This window comes from Rhinolophus sinicus, chromosome 1 (assembly GCF_057876585.1).
Source record: "Rhinolophus sinicus isolate RSI-liver-muscle chromosome 1, RSI-T2T, whole genome shotgun sequence".
Lineage (NCBI taxonomy): Eukaryota > Metazoa > Chordata > Mammalia > Chiroptera > Rhinolophidae > Rhinolophus > Rhinolophus sinicus.
In genome coordinates, this window is record NC_142501.1 from 131,280,696 (window position 1) to 131,306,870 (window position 26,175).

The 26,175-nt window shown below is 34.1% G+C and overlaps 1 protein-coding gene across 2 annotated transcripts in view; it reads right to left on the reverse strand.

The window, feature by feature from the left end:
- Positions 1-8,861: 8,861 nt before the first annotated feature.
- ITGB1 (integrin subunit beta 1) overlaps positions 8,862-26,175 on the reverse strand; it is a 44,557-nt gene continuing 27,243 nt past the window's right edge. Inside the window, exons 7-17 of one of the 2 annotated variants that reach the window (XM_019741739.3) lie at positions 24,524-24,679; positions 23,667-23,762; positions 22,719-22,808; positions 21,108-21,248; positions 20,764-20,963; positions 19,124-19,362; positions 18,683-18,905; positions 17,804-18,036; positions 15,833-15,999; positions 14,805-14,885; positions 8,862-10,085 (exon numbers count right to left, since the gene is read on the reverse strand). In XM_019741739.3, the coding sequence (XP_019597298.1) occupies positions 14,811-14,885; positions 15,833-15,999; positions 17,804-18,036; positions 18,683-18,905; positions 19,124-19,362; positions 20,764-20,963; positions 21,108-21,248; positions 22,719-22,808; positions 23,667-23,762; positions 24,524-24,679 (1,620 nt within the window). In that variant the 3' untranslated portion in view covers positions 8,862-10,085; positions 14,805-14,810. The remainder of the gene's footprint in view (positions 10,086-14,804; positions 14,886-15,832; positions 16,000-17,803; positions 18,037-18,682; positions 18,906-19,123; positions 19,363-20,763; positions 20,964-21,107; positions 21,249-22,718; positions 22,809-23,666; positions 23,763-24,523; positions 24,680-26,175) is intronic. The other variant, XM_019741740.3, reaches the window with a different exon arrangement.

Here is a 26,175-nt window from a genome sequence, read left to right on the forward strand (position 1 = left end):
GCAATCCAAGTGTTTGATAATGGATAAATGGATAAAGAAAACACGATATATACATACAATGGAATATTTATTCAGCCTTGACAAGAAAGGAAATTCTGACACATGCGTTACATGGATGAACTTTGAAGACATTATGCTAAGTGAGATAAATAAGCTAGTCTCAAATGAACAAATACTGTACAATACCACATATATGAGGTACCTATAGTCAAGTTCATAGAGACACAAGTGAGGATGCTTGCCAGGTGCTAGGGAAGAGGTGAATAAGCAGTTATTGTTTTAATGAGAACAAGAGTTTCAATTTGGAAAAATGAAAAGATTCTGGAAATGAATGGTGGTGATGCTTGCACAACATTGTCAATGTACTTCATGCCACAGAAGTATACATTTTAAAGTGGTTAAGCATGCCATGGTGATCTGGAGACATGTTTGTTGCATGGACAGTGCACCAACTGCAAGGCATGACATTCATGGACACGCTAAACTGGCATTTGAGAAAGTCTCCTGGCTTCGAGTTCAAGATGGCAGAGTAGGAAGATCCTGAGTTCATCTCCTCTCATTGCCACCAAACTACAACTACATATAGAACAGCAATATCTGAGAATGCCCTGAAGACTAGCAGAACATATTTTCTACACCTATGAACATAAAGAAAAAGTCACATTGAGATGGACAGGAGAGGCAGAGACTCAGTTTACTCAGGATCTACCCTACCTCCCACTCCTCATGGGGTGACCCACAAGGAGGAAGGATATCACAACCGTGGAGGTTCCCCCTGAAGTGTGAGGGGTTGGAGCCCCAGCCTGGGGGACCTACAATGGGAAGAGGAGCCCCCATAATATCTGGCTTTGAAAACTGCAGGGCTTCCAGGCTGGTCACAGGCAAAGATGAAACTGGCCTGACAGGAGCCCCTCCCAAGAAACACCAGAAACAACACACCCAGAGGCCAACCTCAGACCACACCAGAGCACTGCCTGGTTAGCCCCACAAGTGGAACACCCAAAGCAGGGGTCTCAACAGGCACAAGAGCCCACTGGTGAGCAGTGTCCTCTGAGGGGTCAGTCCCCACACAGCAGCTTATACGCTGTTCTGGGACAGCATCAAGTAACAATTGCAACACAGGACTACCAGAATGAAAAGACAGGGAACAAGAGATTGAGAACATATTTGAAGAAATAATGACTGAAAACTTCCGTAACTTGATGAAGGAAACAGACATATAAGGCCAGGAAGCGCAGAGTCCCAAACAAAATGAACCCAAACAGGCCCACACCAAGACACATCATAATTAAAATGCCAAATGAAATAAGTCTTAAAAAGCAATCCAAAAGATCAGTTAAACCAAGAACTGGTTCTTGGAAAAGATAAACAAAACTGATAAACCTTTAATCAGACTCATCAAGAAACAGAGAAGATCGAAATAAATAAAATCAGAAATGAAGAAAAGTGACAACGGACACCAGGGAAATACAAAAAATTTTAAGAAAATACTATGAGCAATTATACACAAACAAATTGGACAATCTGGAAGAAATGGAAGCACACAATCTTCCAAGGCTGAATCAAGAAGAAACAGAAAATATGAACTGACCTATTACTTCTAATGAAAGTGAATCAGTGATCAACAAGATCCCAACAAACAAAAGTCCGGGACCAGATGGCTTCACAGGTGAATTTTACCCAACATTCAAATAATTAATACCTATTTTCTCAAACTATTCCAAAAAATTCAAGAGGAAGGAAGGCTCCCAAGCTCCGTCTACAAAGCCACCATTACCGATTCCAAAACCTGACAAAGACAGTGCAAAAAATGAAAACTATAGGCTGATATCCCTGATGAACATAGATGCAAAAATCCTCAAAAGAATATTAGCAAACTGAATTCAGCAATACATTAAAAAGATCATACAGTTCAACCAAGTTGGATTTATTCCTGGGATTCATGGTTGCTTCAATATCTGCAAATCAATTAATGTGATACACCACATAAAGAAAAGATAAAAACCATATGATCATATCAATAAATGCAGAAAAAGTGTTTGACAAAATCCAGCATCCATTTATGATAAAAACTCTCAGCAAACTGGGAATAGACGGAACATTGCTCAACATAATAAAAGCCACATATGACAGACTCACAGCTAGCATCATATTCAATGGGAAAAGCTAAAAGCATTTTCCTTAAGATCAGGAACAAGACAAGGATGCCCACTTTCACCACTTTTATTCAACATAGTACTGGAAGTCCTAGCCACAGCAATCAGAAAAGACAAAGAAATAAACAGACATGCAAATTGGAAGGGAAGAAAACTGTCATTATTTGCAGATGACATGATATTATATAGAGAGAACCCCAAAGATTCCACCAAAAAAACTATTAGAACTGATAAATGAATTTAGTAAAGTAGCAGGATACAAAATTAATATTCAGAAATTGGTTGCATTTTTTTATACCAATAACAAACTATCAGAAAGAGAAATTAAGAAAACAATCCCATTTACAATTGCATCAAATAAATAAAATACCTAGGAATGAATTTAACCAAGGAAGTAAATTAGCTCTACTCAGAAAATTATAAAGACAAGTCATGGAAACAACCAAAGTGTCCTTTGATAGATGTTTGGATAAAGAAGATGTGGAATATATATATATATATATACTATTACTCAGCCATAAGAAAAGATGAAATACTGCCATTTGCGACAACATGGATGGATCTTGAGATTATCATTCTAAGCAAAATAAGTCAGACAGAAAAAGTTGAGAACCATATGATTTCACTCATTTGTGGGCTATAAAACTGAAAGCAACCAACAAACAATACAAACAAACAAAAACTCATAGACACAGAAAACAGTTTAGTGATTACTGGGGGAAGGGAGAGAGGGTGGTAAAAAGGGTAAAGGGGGTGAAATATATGGTGATGGAAGGAGAACTAACTCTGGATGGTGAACACACAATGCAATATATAGATGATGTATGAACATTTGTTTCTTGAAGACAAATGACAACAGACAATTTTCTGAATTGAACATTACAGAATTGAATATTTGAAACCTACATAAATTTACTTATCAATGTCACCCAAATAAATCTAATTAAAAAAGACATTGAAGAGAAATTAAAGAAGATACAAATAAATGGAAGCATATCTCATGCTCAAGGATAGGAAGAATCAACATCGTTAAAATGTCTATACCACGTTTCCCCAAAAATAAGACCTACTGAGAACATAAGCCCCAGTTAAGATCTCAGCCAGATGGATGCATTTAGTACGTTATGATGATGTTCCAGAAGAAGACATGACTGTAATTGAATAAATGTAGACTGTTGTACATGAAAAAATAAGACATCCTCTGAAAATAAGCCCGAATGGAGCAAAAATTAATATAAGACCCGGTCCTATTTTCAGGGAAACACGGTACTACTCAAAGCAATCTATAGATTCAATGCATTCCCTATCAAAACACCAATGTCCTTTTTCACAGAACTAGAACAAATAATCCTAAAATTTGCATGAACCAAAAAAGACCCCAAATAGCCACAGCATCTTCAGAAAGAAGAACAAAGCTGGAGATATCATGCTACTGATCTCAAACTATACTACAAGGATGTAGTAATCAAAACAGCATGGTATTGGCATAAAAACAGACACATAGATCAATGGAATAGAGAGCCCAGAAATAAATCCAGGCCTACATGGTCACTTAATCTATGACAAAGAAAGCAAGAATATACATCGGGAGAAAGACAGCGTATTCAATAAATGGTGCTGGGAAAACTGAATACATGCAAAAAAAAAAAAAAAATGAAACTGGACCACCTTCTTACACCATATAAAAGAATAAACTCAAAAAATGGATTAAAGACTTAAACAGAAGACCCAAACCCATAAAACTCCTAGATCAAAGACAGTAAACTCTCAGACATTACCCTTAGTAGTATTTTTATTGATGTATCTCCTAGGGCAATTGAAACAAAAGAAAAAAATAAATGTGCTCCCCTATTTTCATTGCAGCAGCATTTACAAATAGCAAAGACATGGAAGCAACCTAACTGTCCACTGGCAGATAAATGGATTAAGAAAATGTGTAGACACACACACACACACACACACACACACACACACACACGGGAAATATAATTCAGCCATAAAATAGGAAACCTTGCCATTTTCAACAACCGGATAAACCTGAGGGCATTATGCTAAATGAAGTAAGTCAGAGAAAGACAAATACCAGACTGTAGAATCTCACTTATATGTGAAATCTAAAAACAACAACAAAACAGTGAACTCACAGACACAAGTTTGTGATTACCAGTGGTGCAGGAAATGAGGGAAGAGGGTCAAAGGCTACAAACTTCCATTTATAAGATGAATAATTTCTGAATTTCTAATGTACATCCTGGTGACTAGTTAATATTGTATTGTATATTTGACAGTTGCTAAGAGAGATTTTAAAAGTTCTCACTACATTAAAAAAATTTTTTTAATTATGTGAGGTGATGGATATGTTAACAAACCTTAATGTGGCCGTCACTGTTGTGTACCTTAAACTTACACAATGTCTTATCAATTTTATCTCAATAAAGATACAAAAAAAATATCTTTAAGTTATAAAGGAAAAAATTTCATTCATGATGTTGTACAACCATCACCACTACTTCCAAAAATTTTCATCCCCCAAAACAGACTCTAACCATCAGCAATACTATTTCCATTTCTTCCCAGCCCCTCGTAACCTTTCATCAATTTTGTCTCTATGAATTTGACTAGTTAAGATATTCTGTATTACTGGTCATATAATATTTGTCCTTTTATGTGTAGCTTACTTAGCATGTTTCAGGGTTCATGCACCACAGCATGTATCAGAAGTAACTTCCTTTTTATGACTAAATAGCATTCCATTGGTTGAATACTCATACACCACATTTTGTGTATCCATTTATCTGTTGATGGATACTTGGGTTGCTTCTACCTTTTGGGTATTATGAATAATGCTGCAATGAATACTGACGTACAAGTATCTGTTCAAGTCATTACTTTTGATTCTTTTGGGTATATACCTAGAATTGCTGGGTCATATGGTCACTTTATATTTAGCTTTTTCAGAAACCACTAATTTGTTTCTCATAGCCAATGCACCATTTTACATTTCCACCAGCAATGTATGAGGTCTTTAAATTTCCACAACCTCACCAACACTTTTATTTCCCACTTTTTTTTATTATTGCCACCTTAGGTGTAAAATGGCATTTCACTGTGGTTTTAATTTGTATTTCCCTGATGGCTAACGATATTGAGCTTCTTTTCATGTTTGTTAACCATTTATATGTCTCCTTTGGAGAAATGTAGTCAAGTCCTTTACTCATTTTTAATTTGGTTGCCTCATTTATTTTAGTTGTTTAGTTGTAGTCCTTTATATTTTACATATTAATCCCTTATCAAATATTAATTTATAAATAGTTTCTCCCATTCCATAGGTTTTTTTCATTTTCTTGATAATGTCCTTTAATGTGCATGTTTTTAAATTGGGTGAAGTCCAATTCATACCTTTTTGTCTTTTGTTGCTCATGTTCTTGGTGTCATGTCTAAGAATCCATGGCCAAACCCAAACACATGAAGTTTTACCATATTTTAAGAATTTTATGGTTTTAGGTCTTAGGTCATTAATTCACTTTGAGGTAATTTTTATATGTGGTGTTAGGTAAGGGCCCAATTTCATTCTTTTGCATGTGGAAATCCAGTTATCCAGCACCATGTGTTTAAAAGTCTTTCCTTTCCCCATTGGATAGACCTGGCACCTTTGTTAAAAATCAATTGGCCATCGGTGTAAGGGTTAGACAACTCTTGAATTACAAAAGGGAATAGAGAAACATGGTAGGTAACTACCGTTTCCCCAAAAATAAGACCTAGCCAGACAATCAGCTCTAATGCGTCTGTTGGAGCAAAAATTAATATAAGACCTGGTATGTTATATTATATTATATTATACCGGGTCTTATACTATAGTAAAATAAGACAGGGTCTTATTAATTTTTGCTCCAAAAGACGCATTAGGGTTGACTGTCTGGCTAGGTCTTATTTTCGGGGAAACACGGTATAGCATGTTTGTTAATGATGGGAATGATCTAGAAGAGAGAGGAAAATCAGTGATGCTGGGAAGGGGTGAACTGCTTGTCTTAGTAGTCAAGAGGGAGTAGTAGTTAAGATGTAAGTGGAAGGACTGGCTTTGGGAGTGCAGAGCTCATCTATAGGAACTGGCAGGAAGGCAGAGTATATCACTGCAGATGCTGCTAGGTAGGTGGACATGGTGGTGGTAACTTCTGGAAGCAAACCCATTTATTCAACACATACTTATTGGTCACCTACTCACTCTGTGCCAGACATTGTTGTAAGGATACAATGATCAATCAAAACACACAGGTTCCTGTCCTCCTGGGGCTATCAAATCTAGGGATAAGGCAGAAACATGAAATTGAAAGGACTCATGATAGACCTGAGGATTTGAAAGTGGAGCTGGAATGGGGGTGTTGAGACAATATGATCAAATTCATGTTTTAAATGGCTGCTGAGGGACCAGTTAGGTAGCTATTAAAGGAGACCTGAATGTTGATTTATCTCCCAAGAATAATTTTGGTCAGTAAACAATATTAACACTGCTATCAATAAGTCAATAATACATCAAATACTGCATATAAAATTGAAAACAACTCTATTTTCTATAAACTATTATAATAATAGATTCAATTATGGGATTTAAATATTCTGCATAGTTTTTTCCACTCACAGTGATGCATATTTAACTCTTGTTTAATATAGCAGTTTATTTTAGAATTGGTCCTAATGAGCCCATAAATCCAAAGTAGAATGAAAGTCATGTAAAATTAAATGAAATATCACTAATAACCTTTCATGCAAACTTTCTAACCTTGAAAAATTCATATATCTTAATATAGTTCAAACCAAGTGAAGGCTCAGAGAGATTGTAGAAGGAAATGAGTAGGATTGTCATTATCAGCGGACGTAAGAGAGAAGTATTTGTCTCATGCTTCATCCTAGCATTTTTGTACCTGCAAGGGTTCTAGTTTAGATACTGTATCACCCTCAAATAGTGGGCTATTTAATCTTGATATAATCCAGCCCAAATAACTTGCTTCCGCTGATCACTCAGAAGCTAGTTCTACTTATCCCTAAATTCTCCAAAGAATCCTGGGACGTGAGAGCCGGTGAAGTCTCTTTAGAAACTCAAGAAGAGTCCTGAAGACACTCTGTTTCTGAACTCCTTTGAGTATATTAGGTCAGAAATATCTAAGTCTTCAGAGGGACAGGCAATAAACTAAAGACAAATGACGTCTATTCAAGGTTACCCCTCAAACTCTAGTAGGCAACACAGGGGGGGAAATGCCAATTCCAGGTTAAATAAAAAGTTGATCAGTGAGTAGGTCTTATCTGGACATCTTTATCAAAGAAATTCATAAAGTTATTCTTGGGAAAAGAAAAATCTGTAAAATGTCAGGAAATTACTGCAAAATATGCCACTATTGACACTTGACGCTGATCAAATAATATATGCAGGATACCTAACATTTTGTAAATATTCGTAATATAGAGTTTGAATGAAAAAAAATGTATAACTGTTATTTTACTTTCAGGACACTTAGTTTTTGGAAAGCATTCCATTGGAAGTCAAAATGTACTGTCGCTAAGAAAATAAATTTTAGTGGCAAAGTTCTGTGTGGCTTCAATTAAAGCTAACTATCAGTCTCAGACCGGATTTTGAAACAGTTTCAAACCTGAAATTATTCAAATGTCAATACTCTTACAGCTAGTTTAAGAAGTAAACTATACAATTCCTTTAGCTTCCAAATAAAAGGATTTCTATAGTTAGAAAATTTGTTTATGAATCATATATAAAATCTAAAAACTCGTATTTCAGCTTCAAAGACACGTCAGGAAAAAAAAGTCATGTATCTATATAAAAAGACTATATTTGTAAAAACAAACAAACAAAAATTCATTATAGAAGCAAACTTCTGGAGCAGAAATATGTAGTTCAATTCAACTGATTATTCCTAAGGCATAAGGAAAGCAGCGAAGGGGAAGTGTAGGTGGTGGTGGGAAGTGGAAAACGAAGCAGGGTAAAATAGAGTGATAAATGAACAAGATGATTTTTGTCACGGAACTTACAAACTAGTAAAAATGTATATTTCTCAGATGAAATATGATTTAATCTAAGCTAAGGAAACACAGTTTAGTAAAAAGGACACCAAGTTTTAAAAAAATGGGAAGAGCACTGTAAATGTGAGAGGTTGGTAATAGTCCTCTCCCCCAAATCTTTCTGACATTTGTTGTACGCTGTCCTATAATAACATATATATATAATTTTTTAAATAAGCTTTATACAAGTATTTTTATGGATTTATATACTTTCTCACATAAACCAAAGCCAAATGAAAATAATTTTTTCTGAATCAGAAAAGTAACAATCCCTTGTTTCTATATTAAATAAAATGATATAATTTCCAGCATCTAATTAACAGCTCTAAGATGATCTTCATAAAGAGTTAATTCTGCTTAGTGTAGGGATGAAACCTAGTGTAGGTAGGGTTATGGGGAGAGGAGATGAAGATTTATCCAATATTATTTAGGGACCTCAAAGTTAGTCTGAAACTCTGTTTTAGCATACCACTTTTTCCTTATGTCCCTGGCACATCTTTTCTTTTCTTTTTTTTTAAATAAAAAAATGTTTTAGCTTCTTAAGTGAATACCCATCAATCAGAAATGGTTTTTGTCAATCTCTTTAAGCTATAAAAATTTCACGCAAACTGACAAATCAATAGAGTGAAAACATTCCAATTTAAGTATTTTAGGCATTTTTATTTAATAAATAACTTCAGTAAATAGCATTGTAAAAAGTGAACTGTTAAAATTAAAAGGCACTTAAAAACAAGAATGTGACTAGTATGAAACAAAATGGGCAACTCAAACAGTGAGAACTAAATATACAGTGGTCTGTTACAGCACTAACTAAGACTTACGTAAGTGATAGCTGTTGCATAAGCCACAGTACAACTTCAGATGTTCATTAAAAAGGCAAATTTACAGCTAAAACATCAAAGAAAAGGTACTGATAAAAAAAAGTCTTACCCTAAAATTGCAAATACATTAAATGATTAGAAGTGGTGATAAAAAGCACCGGCTTTAAACAAAATAAAATGAATAAAATAATTCACCCAAAGGTCCCCAATTCAGCAAATACCATGTAAATTAAGGCTTTTATGTAAATAATGCTAAAGTAAGGACTTTTTTTGCATAAAATTTCTCAACACTTTTATCCAAGGCTTGAATTTATAAAGAGAAGGCATAAAAGTTACCAAGATTAAGTAACTCTTGAAATGGCACAGATTTTAAAGCTGTTTTTCCTTCCTAATTCTGACTTTTTCCCATGGCATTTGTAGATCAAATATATCAAAACTATTTTACACAAGTAACTCCCAACATACTCATCTTTCAGATATGTCATCAGTCACGTTTAATAGGCAAATAGCAAAAAAATAAATTTCAAACAATTGTAAACTAGCAAGTAAGACATTTACTTTGGATTTTTTATAACTGAGAACTGACATATCTGTAAAGCTAAAAATCAGCTTTAATACTTGATTAATAGAAACTCTCATCATACTCATTACTTTAACTACTACCCTTTCAATCACTCTAGAAATATCACTTAATCCAATAAGAGCTTGATTTCAATAATCCAGGAGAAAAAGGCACAACGTGACCTTAACTGACAAGGAATACCATCCTGTCTCAAGTCTTTTGTCAGTCCCTGGCATTGATTATAACATTATTTTCAAAACAATAAAAAAAATTTTTTAATTATACATATTGTACATTTTTAAAACCTGCACATGAGTAAAACTCATGGTGATATTGCCCTAAAGCTACCTTACTCAGTGACTATGAAAATCACTAATTTGCGTTCAGTGTTGTGATTATTTGCACAGGTAGTGCTCATTTTCCCTCATACTTCGGATTGACAACAGTTGTCACGGCACTCTTATAAATAGGATTTTCACCCTAAAAAAAAAAAAATAGTGAGAAAAATGATCAATTAGTCTACTAAAATCATGTAATATTATTTTATGAAACAATATTGAAAACTACAGTCATTTTCAGAAGTTTCCATTTTATCTGTCCAAATAACACACTTAATTTTTAAAACAAGTTTATACAAATGTGAAAAATTAAAGTTTTGCTCTACAGGTCTAAGGCTGCCCCTGTCATCTAGCATTATTTCATTCTTGAGTCCTTCCTCCATTGGAAGGCTGATTCAAAAATGTCCTCCATAGCACAGAATGTGCTGTTATGGTTTCTCTCCTTTAACTAGTTTTGAATATCTGTCTTAAGAAAGAAAGAACTCTTTTGCCATCAACTGCCTGATTCTTTACTCTTTAGTGTACCCAGAAGGTGCCTGATAATTAATGGGAATCCTTGGCTTTCATGTCTGTGAGGGTGGTGTCCCATGAAGTGCTTCCACAAAAGTGACTGATTATGTTAACAAATATAATTACCATTCTTCACGAAATTGTTATTTATCAGTATTGTATTGGTAAAATGTTTTCTTTTTATTACAATAGTATACTTTAATAGAGTACTGAAATCAAGTCCAGTAAATGGCTCCAAGTCATAAACACAAGAGATCTTTCAAGATCCAAAAATATATTGACAGTGATGTTTTAAGCAGGAAAATAACAATCCCACACTACCATTTTCTTTAAAAAGTGTTATGCTAATTGGTACACTTAAATACTTGCTATAGCATTCTTTTTTCTCCTGTTCTCATAAACTGAAAGTGGGCTTGAAAGCCATGTGAGAAATACAGCGAAATAATCCTTTATCGTAGGAAATTAGAGAGTAAACATCAAATCAAATAAATATTAAGTAACTTATTAAAGCATTGTTTTTAGACAAAAATTAAGATTTTGTAGTGCTGTTTAGTTTTATATCTCACTACAGAACCATTTGCAGTAATTTAAGAAATATTTATAGAAATCATCTAAACAGTAATTTTTGCTTTTAAATTTTATTTACACTTCACTGTAGATTACATCTGAATCTGGCTTTTATTGCCACAATTTCTGTCCTCTAAAGGAGGATACAGTTTAGTGGATGGTAAACATGAAACTAAGTCAGTTTGATATAATAGAAAATAGAATTATATACATAATAAGGGAATAGTATAAGAAAAAGGGATCGACTTTGAGAAGATTAGAGATACTGTCAGTGAACTTGACTACAGATAAAATATTGAAAGGTAAATAGAAACATATGCAAAATCAAAGTTCATATGCAAAGTCAAGTTGTAGGGAAAAGACTAGCACATTTAGTAAAAATATCTATAGTTCAGAAGTTTTTAAGGGTGCATGTGTGTATTTTGAGGTGTGAGGAAGGGAGAGGAAATAAGAAAGACGGTGCCAAATCAGGAAAGGTCCTGTATGCCATGCTATGTAAGAAGATTGAATTTTATCCTGTAGATAGGAAATCATTGATGGAGGGTATAGCATGTGTGGGTTATGTCCTGAGAGACACCAAATAAATCACTATGATTTCAGCTCAGTAGTTAGTCTGGATACCAATTAAAACATGACAATAAACCTTACCCCCACACCCATGCACCCCCATCATGTAAAATACAACTTGACTGGTCATTTTTTTAGAAGCCTGGAGAAAACTCAGAATCCCTCAGAGACAAACACTATATAATCTGTATGATAAAAATCATACGTAGGATATCAAATTCTAAGCTCTAATCCTAATTGGAGCTAATACATTACCATACACACATTACAGCAGACATTTCATAATGGAGACAGGAAACTGGATCCTAGCGACTACATTATTAACAAGTTACGTAGTACAAATAAGTTACACTTATTATTTCCAACTTCCTATCTGCATATGAGGCTAGTACTGCCCAATTCTTTCAAATATGCTGGGAAAAGAAATTACCATTTAATTAAGTTTCTTTAAAATAATGCATTAGATAAATCTAACGTTTAATAGTTAAGAATTGTGCGGTACAAAATAAAACAAAACAGAAAAACAAAAGGAGAAAAAACACAAATTATTGATGAGTCCAAAGTACAATTTATACGGCAGAAACTTACCTCTGGAGAAAAGTTTACCTTTTCATATATGCAAACATTTATATTTATTATTTCAAAGTCCATCCAAACAAAAATTCAACATGCAATGTTAGAGGTAAAATTAAACTATATGCGTTAGGCATCATTTTAAATGAAGGTAAACTAAAATAATTCAGATTAGTTTTCATTGTTTAGAGTGCAACCCCACCCCTATCCCAACAAAAAGCAAAGCCTATTTAAATCAAGGGAACAGGTTTACAATCAGAAATGAAATCCTCTGTACTCAGTAAAATGTCATCCTTGTGTTTACTCTGGAATGGCTGACAATGGTGGCTACAGAATCGTCTCTATAAAATATACGATGCACAACTGTGGAAGATGAGGAATCCACTTATTTTTTACATAACAGCAGGGGAGGATAGACTAGACAATTTTTTCAATACACTTTAACAATTACAAAATTGATGTATTTTTTTAATGTACCTACATGAGTCTTATGTGCTGAAATAATTACAGTGCTTGCCCATTATCTGAAATATGTTAGTGATATAATTGATTGATAAACTTTGTTCCCATATCAGAAAAGTGCTTTACAAGCAGATTTGTTTTAATTTTTTGATGTTCATTTATGAATTTATATTTTTTATGTCTTCTTTAATTTTTCTTGAGAAAACATCTCAGAATAACCTGTAGCTGTTAGTCTGGCAAGATTTCACTAATAAATAAAGAGTTTTACTTTTGCTTCTTGAATTATCCCAAATGCTTATTTTGGCTGAAAAGGAACATTTTAGCCAAAAATTAATTTAACAATACGAACATTAAGTTTCACTATTATTGATAATTTCCTTCAAAATACAGTTTAATGTACAGTAAAGGTGAAAATTTCACCTTTTAGTAGACATAAAGAATTTTTTCTTGTATGAGAAGTAACCATGTGAAATTGTCAATATTTGACTGTTTTTGACCTACCAAAAGAGAGAACGAAACCAATCAATTTCCTTCTAAAAATGACTTTCTGGCAAGTATTAGGTAACAAAAAGAATATGGCAAGTCTCTAATAAGAAAATGTATCAGCCTGCCCATATATGAATCTGACGATAACTTTATGTCATTAGATTTCACTTTGCTATTTTAAAATCTGCTTAGAAATAAAAGAAAAATCTGACCAGTAAAGGTTTCTAATATTATTGGCACTTTCTATATCTCTAAAAATATTAAACATTCCTGTATTAAGATCTTATTTGTTATTATTTTATAAGTACACTCCTAGTAAATAAGCAAAACTACAGTGTTGGTTTCTATGTAATAATTTCCTGTTACAATGTTTGCTCAACGCAGTAGTGTTACTCTAAGTTACAACAAATGGCAAATGCTATAATTCTCTATAAAGAGCGATCTACCTCTTCCTGACCAGCTAACAGTTTCCTGAAGATATGTGATTGCCATCAATACAACACAGTGGGTAAGAACAGGGATCCTGGAGTCCAGCTGCCTGGGTTTGAATCTCAGCTCTTCCACTAACCAGACATGTGTACTTGGGTCAAGTTACCTAATCCTTCTGTGCCTCAGTTATCATGTGTGAAATAAAAATAAAATAGTTGGGAAAGGAAAGAAGAATTCTGGATCACCAATCAGGAAAATCTGTTCTAATCACAACCTTTTTATCAGAAAGTTTCAGGGGCTTATGCCAAAGTATGCTAGAACCACTTCATGAAAATTCAGATATAAGGAAGAATCCTGTGCACTACTGATAATAGAAAATGATAAATTTGTCATCCAGGTAGAGCACACACTCACCAAAATAACTTACCCTAGCTTAGACAAGATGATAAGCAAGCCTTAGTAACAACTATGAAATTTTCAACTAAGTTTTTATTTAAAACTATAATAGGATTTTTAGAAGTCTTTGTTAGCTTTTTTAAAAAGTTCAATGTTAGATTTGAATATTAGACTCATTCAACATCGAACAAGAAATAAATAAATCTATATATATATATTCCACCACCACCACCACCCTGGTTTTTAATGGAATTTCAAGTTATAATCAAGAATAAAGAATTTCAAAATTTCTAGAAAACAGTAGCAATGATATTGTAGTTGTATATTATACAAATGTTCTATCAGGTTACATTTACTTTTGTATTTTGCAGTTTAGATTTCACATTCACTTTTCACGATATCACCCTAAAACTTACTTAGGTAATGTTTCCTATAAGGATAACACCATCTAGAGCATTTGGCTATAGTGTGGCTTACAACCGACAGGCTGGTATCATACACTGTAGTTCATTAGCCAAAAACAACCACAGCACACAACAGATATTATTACTGACTCCTTGTTAAAGATATGAAAAACTAAAGCGCTGGGAAGTGAGTGATTCAATGCTATTCTACCTACTAAGTGGAAGAGCTGGGATTTCACCCTAGGTCTGACCAAAAAGCACATTTGCTTTTCACCACAACACAGCTGCTGCTTCTACACCATTATTTTAAAGCCCTTCTAAACACTAACTCTAAATTAACACACAAAAAGAAAAGCTGTAATATAGCCAGACGTTTGAAAAACAGCAATAGTGATAAAGGACACACAGTGCAGTAAAAAAGGATAAAGGTTCACATGCAAAGACAGAAAATGAAAGAAAATACGAACGGCAACTTAGAGACCAGCTTTACGTCCATAGTTTGGATTCTTGAAATTATTAATAGGACTCTTGTAAATCGGATTTTCTTGCTAAAGTAAAAGAAATAGTTTCTAATGACTTCATCGTAACAAAATTGACATGTATAGTGCTTAAACACTATAGAGAATTTTTACTATTTTACTAATTTATACTATTTTTACACTTCTGGATTAGTTTTCAAAAACCCAAGCAAATAATAGTAAAATGCAAATGATTAAAATTCATTTACAATGTAAACGTACTGAAGATTGTTAGTCTTCTTGTATCAAAAGATGATTACACAAGGAACGACATCTGGCCTCCCCACTGACTCCATATTTCATAGCACTAAATGCTAGCATAAACTTTCAGTCACTAATAGCCTTAAAAATTTTTTTAAAGCAAGATTTATTAAGTTATAATTTCCAGAGAGTAAAATATATCCTTTTTAAGTACAGAGTTTCATGAATCTGCAATGCATAAACACATCCACAATCAAGGTCATCCCAAGATCCCTTGTGCCCTAACCACTACATTCCAGCCCCTGGAAACCACAGATTTGATTTCTGTCCCTATAGTTCTGCCTTTTCCAGAATGTCATATAAATGGAACCATACAGTATATAGCTTTCTGGGTCTGGCTGCTTTCCACTTAAGGTTCTTTGTTGAAGGAGGGTGGGGGGAAGCTTTCCATGGACTAGCTTGCTACACAGATAACAATATCTAAGATTCAACTTTACACGACAAAAAGGCAGAAGAGCAGATTTAAGATCAAATTAAGGAAATAAAAATACTGACCACAGTAACCAGAAGGTACCTTCTCACAGTATTTTGTTTTCATGGGATGTATTTAAGATGCATTTCGGTTTTTCACTAAATGCAAGTTTTCTGAATAATGAACTTATAGAGGAATAAAGCACTTAATGAGGACTAATAATCAGTTTTAGAGTTAATAAGTCTTAGAAGTATTATATTTCTTTATGACATCCACCTTACTTTTTAGATGTTTTGCAACTTACCGTGTCCCATTTGGCATTCATTTTTTCCTTTTCAAATTTGGCAAATTCCCTTCTGTCATGAATTATCATTAGAAGCTTCCAAATTAGCAGCAATGCAAGGCCAATCAGAACAATCCCAGCAACCACACCAGCTACAATTGGAATGATGTCTGGACCAGTGGGGCACTCTGTAAAGTATGAAGGAAAGACTGAGCACGCAAGGGATTAATGTGCACAGAGTTACAGTCAACCACAAAGCACTGGGCAGTCTCCTATAAAAACACTTAAAGAATAAAAATCCAAGATAAGTAAATGGACACTATCCCAAAGAATCTATAAAAAAGACACTAGAACCAACAAGTGAGTTTACAAGGCCATAGGATACATGATCAATAAACAAAAATTATATGTATTTTTATATATTACATAGAAATTTATTTCTGCATATTGGAAATTGAATTTTAGAATAGTATCCTCCACAATAGCTTAGAAGGTCATGAAATACTTACGTATAAATCCAACAAAATATGTGTAAGATTTGCATGCTAAGAATTACTAAATATTGATGAAAGGAATCAAAAACCTGAATAAATGGAGAGCTATCCCATGTTCATAGATTGGAAGACTCAATATTATTAAAATATAAATTCTCCTCCAATTTGATCAATGCAATCCCAATCAAAATCCTGGCAGGATTTTTGTAGATATCAGCAAGTTAACTCTAAAATTTACTAGGAAGGCAGAGAACTAGGAAAGTGTTTCAAAAATACTTTTGGAAAAGAACACAGTTCAACAACTGGTATTACCAGACTCCAAGACCAGCTTTTAGGTTGATACAAAAGTAATTGTGGTTTAAAAGGTTAAAAAAAAAAAAAATTGCAAAAACCGCAATTACTTTTGCACCAACCTAATATAAAGTGACAGTAATTGAGAGACAGTGTGGTATTCAATGGCTAAAAGACAGTTGCATACACCAATGGAATAGAATATAGAGTCAGAAACAGGCCTGCACATATAAAGCCATCTCATTTTCAACAAAGGTGGGGAAAAGTCAGTCTTTTCAAACAAATGGTGCTAGAACTACTGGACATCCATATGCAAAAAACTGAACCTCACTCCATATACTAAGATTAACTCAGAATGGGTTATAAACCTAAACGGAAAACCAAAAACTATAAAACTTCTAGAAGGAAAATAAAGGGAAAAATCCTTATCAACTTCAGTTAGGCAGTCTCAGATAAAATGGTGAAAGCAAGATACATAAAAAGAAAAACTTGGTAAACTGTAGCTCATCAAGATTAAAGCTTCTGTTCTTCAAAAAAACCCTGCTAAGAAAATGAAAAGACAAGGAGGCACCGATTGGGAGACACTATTGCCAAACATGTATCTGAAAAGGCAAAAGAGTACAGTGACTTTAATAACCAGTTTGGCTGTTCCTTAGAAACATATGCATACCATATGCCCCCAAATCCATTCTTAGTATTTATCCAGGAGAAATGAAAATGTACATTCCCAAAAAACTGGTACCCAAAAGTATAAAATTTCAAAGAATATACAAAAAGTACATAAAAAAGCCAAGATAAAAAATGTTTTATCTTCTGAGAAGCTGAAGAAATTCACACTTTATAATAGCCCTTAACAAATTATCTTTTCCAGTGTTCAAACCTAAATCAAGCTCCAATTTAGATATCACCAATAATGATATAACTCTTACCAAATACCTGCTAGGTGTCAGGCATTGTGCTAAGTGCTTTGTGTGGATTATCACATTTAAGCATCAAACTCTCCACTCATAAAACTTGTTTTCTTTTTTCCTCACTTCTTATATAGTTAATTAAATACTATTTTAGACTTTTAAGATTAAAATGTCCTAACTTGAACCTAAAAGAATCCAGCTGGAGGCCATTCCTGAGTATTAGGGAAACAGGGCTAAGTAGTAGAAACAAGACAGAGAAGAAAATGAAAACCATTTTGAAATGATCAGATTTTTACCTGGAGTCTCTACAACATGAACAATGGCATCACCGTTCGCATTCACTGAATATGTGAAATAGAACCAGCAGTCGTCAACGTCCTTCTCCTTACAGTGGGACAGGGGATCTACCTGGCCCGGCTGGGGCAATTTGTCCCGATTTTCAACCTTGGTAATGTTGAAACGGGAACATTCCTGTGCGCATGTGTCTTTCTTTTCTCCTTTATTGAAGGCTCTACACTGAACACATTCTCTGTTAAAACACAAATTATAACATTTAAAGTCAATGTTTGCTTGAAGATTATTTAGTGGGCTAGATTCAAAATTTGACAAATTCAACCAAGAGCCATGAAAGATTTGACTAAATGGAGAAGCATATGACATTCCTCAGTGAGAAACAATATAAAAATGCTAGTTTCCCAAGTGAAATTATAAATTATTACAGTTCAAACTAAAATCCCCCCCAAGTAAAATAGTAAAATAAAACTAGCCCTACCAGATATTAAATATATAACATAAAACCAAAATAATTTAAACAATGTATTGCTAGTACAACAATAGTTCTTCAAGGGGCAAAAACTTCAAGTTTGCTTAGTTTAGTCAAAAGATAGTAATTAAGCAACTGGTAGTGCTAATTTAACAAAGGTCACATGGATTCAATTATATAGCACATTCAGATCAAATTAATGGTACCACTCTCCTATGACACGCTTCAATATGGTGACAAACACTAGCTACCAAGAAAGAACTTTTAAGATTTAAAGAGTGGGGTTTAGTGTGGCAGATATTTTATTTACAGTATAAGCTCCTTATAGGCACTGTTCCGGATCCAGTGATAACACACAGTTAGGGCAACAGACAGTAATATGAACCACTTCAGGCAATTAGGAAATACTTACTTATGCTCAGCACAGACGCCAAGGCAGGTCTGACACATCTCACAAGTTGGGCCCTGAAACTTGGGATCTGTGCACTTACAGGCACCGCACTCACAGATGCCCCGGCCATTGCAGATCTGTCCGTTTGTGGCCATGCATGGAGTCGTGTCCAGGGAACAGTCACACGCACTGCCCGTGTAGTTGGGGTTGCATTCACACACGCGACACTTGCATACACCATTTCCTGCAATTAAAAATGTAATTTCTCATAACAATGGTAAAACATATAAAAATCATAGCATTGATAAAAAGTAAAAATAAGCAATGTGGAAGAAAGTGTATCTAAGGGATGGATTGACCCTCAGTGCTGCCTTTTTTCTATTTATTTACCAAGCAAACTGAACATTTTTATTGTATTAGATGGGATCACATTTTATAACCATTTTCTGACCCCTTTCTCACCTCCACAAATCACGCCGTTGGATCTATCACAGTTGAAATTATCACACTCGCAGAATTTGCCAGAATAAATTTCATCTGTATTATCCCTCTTCCTACAAACACACTGTCCACAGACACACTCTCCATTATTACTACAGATTTCTGAACTGTTTTCTTTCCTGCAGTAAGCATCCATATCTTCACTGTTAACTTCATCCGTGCTACATTCACAATGTCTGCCAACACGTCCCTCATTGCACCTAAAGAAAGAGTCCAAATTTCAAGTTACGCTGTGAGCAAGAATGGCAGAGGAAATAAAACTATGGAGAATATCTTTCAACTACAATTACCTTACATGGGAGTGCTCATGTACACAAAAGGGCACGCATGCATGCACACACACACACACACACACACACACACACACCCCAGCCATTCAGGTTTATACAGAATACATGCAAGGCCTAGGAAAAAAATCTTTCTTCAGGAGAGTAACCATTTTGATCAAGATGAAAATATAATCTAGCAATGAAATGGTGAACAAAACATTTGGAAACAAAGGATAAACTTTTAAACAGTATGTTAGTTATGTTTTCTAATGATATGTTATTGCATTTGCTATTATTGGTGAAGTATCTCTAAATTTAAAGCAACAGTCCAATTGTTAATCTAAAAAAGTACAATAAACACACCTCAAAAGTACATGGATGTTAAAGAAAAACATAGAGAACATCATTTGAAAAATAGGTAACATATTGTTTTAAAATAAATTTATCCCATAGGTCCAGACTTTTCAGATACACTGTATATTTTTAGAACAGTTAATGCTTATAGACACTGAATACACTAATTCTGCATCTGGTTAATATATAAAGGGAAGGAAGGTAAAACATTTTTAAGATAATCTTTTCAGTTACATGATATTTTGCTAAAAATGGATCTACGTGACTCACGATATATAAGCATGAAAAATAAAAATGTAACATTTTAACTGATATTTACGATAGCCAATAACTGATGGCAAAATATAGGCACTCATTTTTCTCACGTTTAAAACCCTTAAAAGCTTAGTTATATGGGGCTGACATTTAATCAAAATACTCTCCCTTTCCCCTATTCTTTTAAGGAGAAAGCTGTATTCAGAGTATATTCAATTTTGATTTTTAATTAAAATAAAGTTTTAATTGAAAATAAAATTTAATGCAGAAGTACATGTAGTAAAAAGTATACATCATTTATTGCTTCCTAATTCCATTTCCCAGATAAAAATCACCAGTATAAGTTTGAGATACCTTTCCAAAACATTTCTCTATAAACATATTTTATATGTTTGTTTAGCTCTAGAATATTCAGATTGCTATTATATGAGCGAAAAACACAAATGCTACCTTAACAGTCTGTTAAATAATACGTCTTGGATGGTTACAAAAACTTTTATTTTAAAGAGCTGTCTTCTTAAGGAAAAAAAAAGGTAAGGAAGAACTTTCTGTAAATATCACATGTAAGCTCATCAAATTGATGTGTGGTGAGCAATAGTGGTTGGAATAAATATTTTATTCGCTCCAAATAGAGATTTTCTCTCGATGTCCCAAAACATACCCTGCTAGAACTTTCTAAACCAATGTACTCTCTCTGTCCTTCTCCAGCCACCTTCAGCTTACCTGCAAGCTCCACATTCAAATGTTCCATTTCCTTCGTGACACTTTGGGCTGCTAGGGATGCCTTCACTCTGACATTCACATTCACAGATGAACTGAAGAATAATCTCTACTTCTTCAGTGAAGCCCAGAGGCTTAATTTTAATGGTTTCAGAATTCTTATTTGGACATTTATTTGAAGTTATGCTAATTTCAAATTGAACCTTAAAGGAAAAAACAAGTTAACTAATTTAAATCTATTTAAAAATATTTCAAAAAGCTATTCATTTCTTTTATTCTCAAATTATAAACTTGATTACTTATAAACAAGCATTTTTTTTTCTTCAGAAAATGTTTATACGACCTACCTCATCTCCAATGGAAATATTGGAGCATTTTCTTCCATTTTCCCCTGTGCCATTAACCCCATTCTTGCAGTAAGATTTGTAATTTATTGTTACTCCTTCTGGCAATTTGCCGTTTTCCAAAATGACTTCTGAGGAAAGGGACTAAAAGAAAGACTAATTATACATAGGAAAGGCAAACGAAATACTACTATAAAATAAGTTGAATGCATAAAACCAGTGGGTAACGTGAACTATTAAGAAAACAATATCATTTAAACAAAATATTTGAAGCCAAATCCTGAGTGACTAGAAAACACAACCTAGAGAAATAGGTTTTAATTAATAAGGATCAATTCTTCAAAATAATGTACAAGATTGAAAAGAGTGTTTGTGTTTTAATTGCTGAGTTAAAATACTAATGATCAAACAGCCCAGAGGCCTGATATTAATTATGAGGAGTCCTAAGAACGCAGAACCAACGTTTTCTTTCCCCATCGGCAATATGACTGTCCCCTGGCCCTATCACTTCAGCTAACTAGGGACTAACGTAAATGGTCTACTGTACAGTCTGGAAAAAAATTTGCTTAGAAGCCCGTATAGCCCTGGCAAAAAAACAAAACAAACAAACAAACAAAAAAAAAAAAAAAAGAAAAAAAACAAACCAAAGCCCCGCGTGAGAAGGATTCAAGCCAGTGCTTTTTCAGAATATGATCCCAGTACAAATGTAAAGGCTGCAGCAGCAAACAATCACATGGATGGGAATTTATGTCGTTAAAATGGAGAACAGCTATGTGAAAGACATGGAACAACTGGAATCTTACAAATTTTTATGTTAACCTTTCTCTTTTTGAGTGTGATCTTCCTAAAACATTTTGGGAACCCCTGGCATGAAATAAAAAGTATCTAAAATTCAACCTGTCAACAGGTTGTGGAGATGGTGTATGCACACAATGGTTACCATAAAGTTACAAATGTCTTCAGATTATTTAAAATGATTATTAACCAACGCTTAATGAGTATTACTAAAGGTACTCTGAATTGAGCTCTAGATGGAGCAAATAATTCCTCTTTAATTTCAACTTCCTTCCATGTGTGGAGAGAAAAAATCTTATAAACCTTTTTAAAATAGGTAAGTCATATATATTTATATTTGTATATATTTTTATGATACATGTATAATAAGTGTGTGTGGGCCTATTGAGAATATTGTATCTCTGAATGTACGGTAAGAGAAGAATTGGCAAAAAAGCTTTCCCAGCCACAATTTATTGAAACAGATGAATCTATAAAAGATGCTTTGGGGAGGAAAAGGAAGATTGAGGCAATCCTATAAATCTAAATGTGAGTTATGTTTCTTATTTGCTTTCCAACAAAGAGACTAATTGCTTAATGACATTCAAGCAGATATTTAGAAATTTTTGCCACTTGACTTTATCATATTTTTGCTTTGTTTAGATTATATAATTATGCTCTTGTAAGAGAATATGAGTTTTTCCTCCAGATATACAGAATTTAAATTTTATGTTGTCCTCTGGGTTTTGCTAAATTGTGTATGAAGGGAATTTTACTTTCTTTGAGCAAAGCATTCCTAACAGGGTACTGTTCAAAACAGTTTATCTAAAATATACTCACGTTGTATGCATCAATGATCAACTGAATTACATTGCTGGAATTTGCAGATAACGTTCCTACTGCTGACTTAGGGATCAAGTTTTTTAGTTCCTGCAATTAAGATAAAACATATAAAATACAAATATATTCATTCAACCAATAAGCATCTACAACCAAATACTTATTTTTAAATACCAATTCCCTATACATTTCCTAAATAACTTAAGCATCAGAGCTGGAAAAAACTAGTTTTATGAGGTGTGATGAAAAAGATATGGTAAATGTTTAAATAAAAAAAAATTATTACAGTAAAAGGCACATTGCCATTAACCCCCTCAAAATACTCTCCCTTGCTTTGAACACACTTATCCCATCGTTCTTGCCACTTTCTGAAGCTGTTTTGGAAGTCCTCTTTCATGACTGTCTTTACTTCATCCTCCATCATGACAAAGCTCTGTGTCACATATCACTTCTGATATGGCAATTTCTGTCAAATAAAAACATTATGGTGTGTCTTTATCCACCTTAGTCACTGGATCTGGCACCATGAAACTTCTGGCTCTTCCCCAAAGTCAAAATGACCATGAAAGGAAAACATTTTGAATTGATTCAGGCCATGGAGACAGCCACAACAGTTCAACTACAGATACTCATGAAACAGGACTTCCAGAACTGCTTCAGAAAGGGGTAAGAACAATGGGATAAGTGTGTTTGAATTGAGGGAGAGTATTCTGAGGGGGGTTAATAGCAATGTGTCTTTACTGTAATAAATTTTTTAATTTAAACATTCACCATGTTTTTTTTTATCACACCTCGTATAATATGTATTAAAAATGAATATAAAGCACTTTTGTAAAATCTCACATATCTAGCCAATGTCATTCTCCCACATTTCAATTTAGACATGATTTTACCTCTAACGACCGAAGAAAAAGGGTCCAGAAATTTGTATCCTCTTTTTATATTTACCTTGTAGACAGGCTGAAATTCTTCGGTAACTGCAAAAATCGTCTGAATGTTATTTTCGCTTAGTTTCTGGACAAGGTGAGCAATAGAAGGATAATCCTAAGAAATTATGTAATGAAATTTAGTATGTAATTACATCCAAACAATTCCAGTTTTACAGTCCTTTTTGAAAATCATAATTTGACTACATAACTGGATTACTTACACAAGACTGCTTGAAATAACACAAATAATTGCTGAAATGGGAGGTGTATACATGTGGGTTTCTAATCCTCATAGATCATTATGTATGTATAAAAATTTACATAATAAAAAGGTTTTATAAAGCAAGATTATATATATTAAGTGTCAGAACAATGAAATTAAAGAATTACCAGCAATTAAAGGTTACATTATCTATCACTTAAGAAAAACAACGATTTCTTCCAGAACCTGAATAATTTGCCAATCTTTATTTTTAGTAGAGGCAGGGTGCCTCTTTTTAATACTCACACATAAATAAAATGAGTGTTATGTCTATACAAGTTATTTGTTTAGAAATACTATCAAATTTGCTACCAAATGATGCACGCAAGTGAGAGGAGACATAGCTATGGGTTGAGGCATGGAGTAGAAGTGCCTGAGCTGTTCCTTTTACTCCACTGAGGCCCCTGTCTACGGGGAAGGAAGCAAGCACAAAACCACATTTTGAGAAAAAGCAGTATTAGCTTTCCAGCGCATTAGGTCAGGGCCTATATTTACAAATATAACAAAACTCCAAACCCTGAAAAACCCACAAGCCAGTCACCCACAATATTCTCAGTATTAAATGCTAAAACTCAACGTAAACTCATTCAATATGTAAGGAATTAAGCACTTACATAATAATGGCTCATTGTGTATACATCATTTTCCAGGTGACACTGTCCATCATTTGGTAAAACAATGCCCCCAAGTTTCCCATCTCCAGCAAAGTGAAACCCAGCATCCGTGGAAAACACCAGCAGCCGTGTAACATTCCTCCAGCCAATTAATGACTTGGGGGAAAAAAAAAGATTGTAATTTTAAAACACTAGTCAAAATAATTTCAATTCTACATCTTCTTTTCATAATGCCAGTATTCTTGCTGATAAACACATAAAGCCTACTGAATAAAGCTCCTCCACCCCACTGTAAAACTACATCTTTCCTGGTTGTCCATTTCTCTCAGTTTTTAAAAAAACTATCTTTTAAAATTAATGTCTCTCTCCCCCCTAGAAAGTAAGCTAACTCCACGTGAGGCAAGGACCACATCTGGTTTTGCCCATCATATCTACAGCAGCTAGCACAGTGCTTGGCACACAGTAGGTGGCACATAGTAGGTGCTTCATGCGTATTTGCTAAGTAAATAAAAATGTCTCAGCCCATGCCTTACATTACCCCCCTGATGCTATCTTGTTCTCATCTATTCTTCCATCCTTGTTCTATCTTCTATAGCAGGGGTGTCCAAACTTTTTTCAACGGTTTTTACCAAGGGCCATATGCAGTAAAATACACAAACAGCCGGGCCACTCACTCGAGGTGAAGTACGTATTGCCTTACCTGGTTTATTTAAGTAAACTAAACATATTTTTGGAATTTGCTGAAGGCCAATTAAAAGTGGATTGCGGGCTGCAGTTGGCCCACTGGGCCGCAGTTTGGACACCCCTGTTCTATAGCATATACTTCCATTATCAGCCCTCCATATTAGGCCTTCCTTTTTATTTATTTATTTATTTATTTATTTATTTATTTATTTATTTATTTATTTATTAAATTTATTGGGGTGACAATTGTTAGTAAAATTACATAGATTTCAGGTGTACAATTCTGTATTACATCATCTATAAATCCCATTGTGTGTTCATCACCCAGAGTCAGTTCTCCTTCCATCACCATATATTTGATCCCCCTTACCTTCATCTCCCATTCCCCACCCTCCTTTTTTAATTACAGAAAAAAATTATCTTCTCCAAAGATTTGTCCTGCTTAATTTCACCATTTTAACTCATTAATACTGTTTATTTCTTCACTTATTTTATTCTCCACCTTATCCAACAAATAATTTAAAGTAGCAGCAAAATCCTCTTCTCTCTATGGTAATTTTGTAATTACATTTGTCTAAATTAACTCAGTACATTCATTTATATCCTCATAAGACTCAATTCCTTGAAGGCAGGAATTAAGTTTATTAATGTTGGCAATCAGTAGAATGTGTCTCTTTTACATCTAGAGAAGTAGGTGGAAAAGTTATGCTCAGTCAGTGTAACAATCAGAAATATAGTAGTGGCCACAGACTGACGCATAGTTAGAGGCAGCCCAGAGAATGCTCTCTCAACAGTGAGCTGCTGATGGGATCACAAATGAATGGCTGGAGAGAAAAGAGGTGTCAGGCTAGGCACTACCTGGAATATTACTCCTTCTTCCCCTTTAAAAGCAGAGATCTTTAAATTACAACTACCCAATGAGAAGTCAAAGTAATGATAATATGGTATTGGGTTGATGCAAAAGTAAT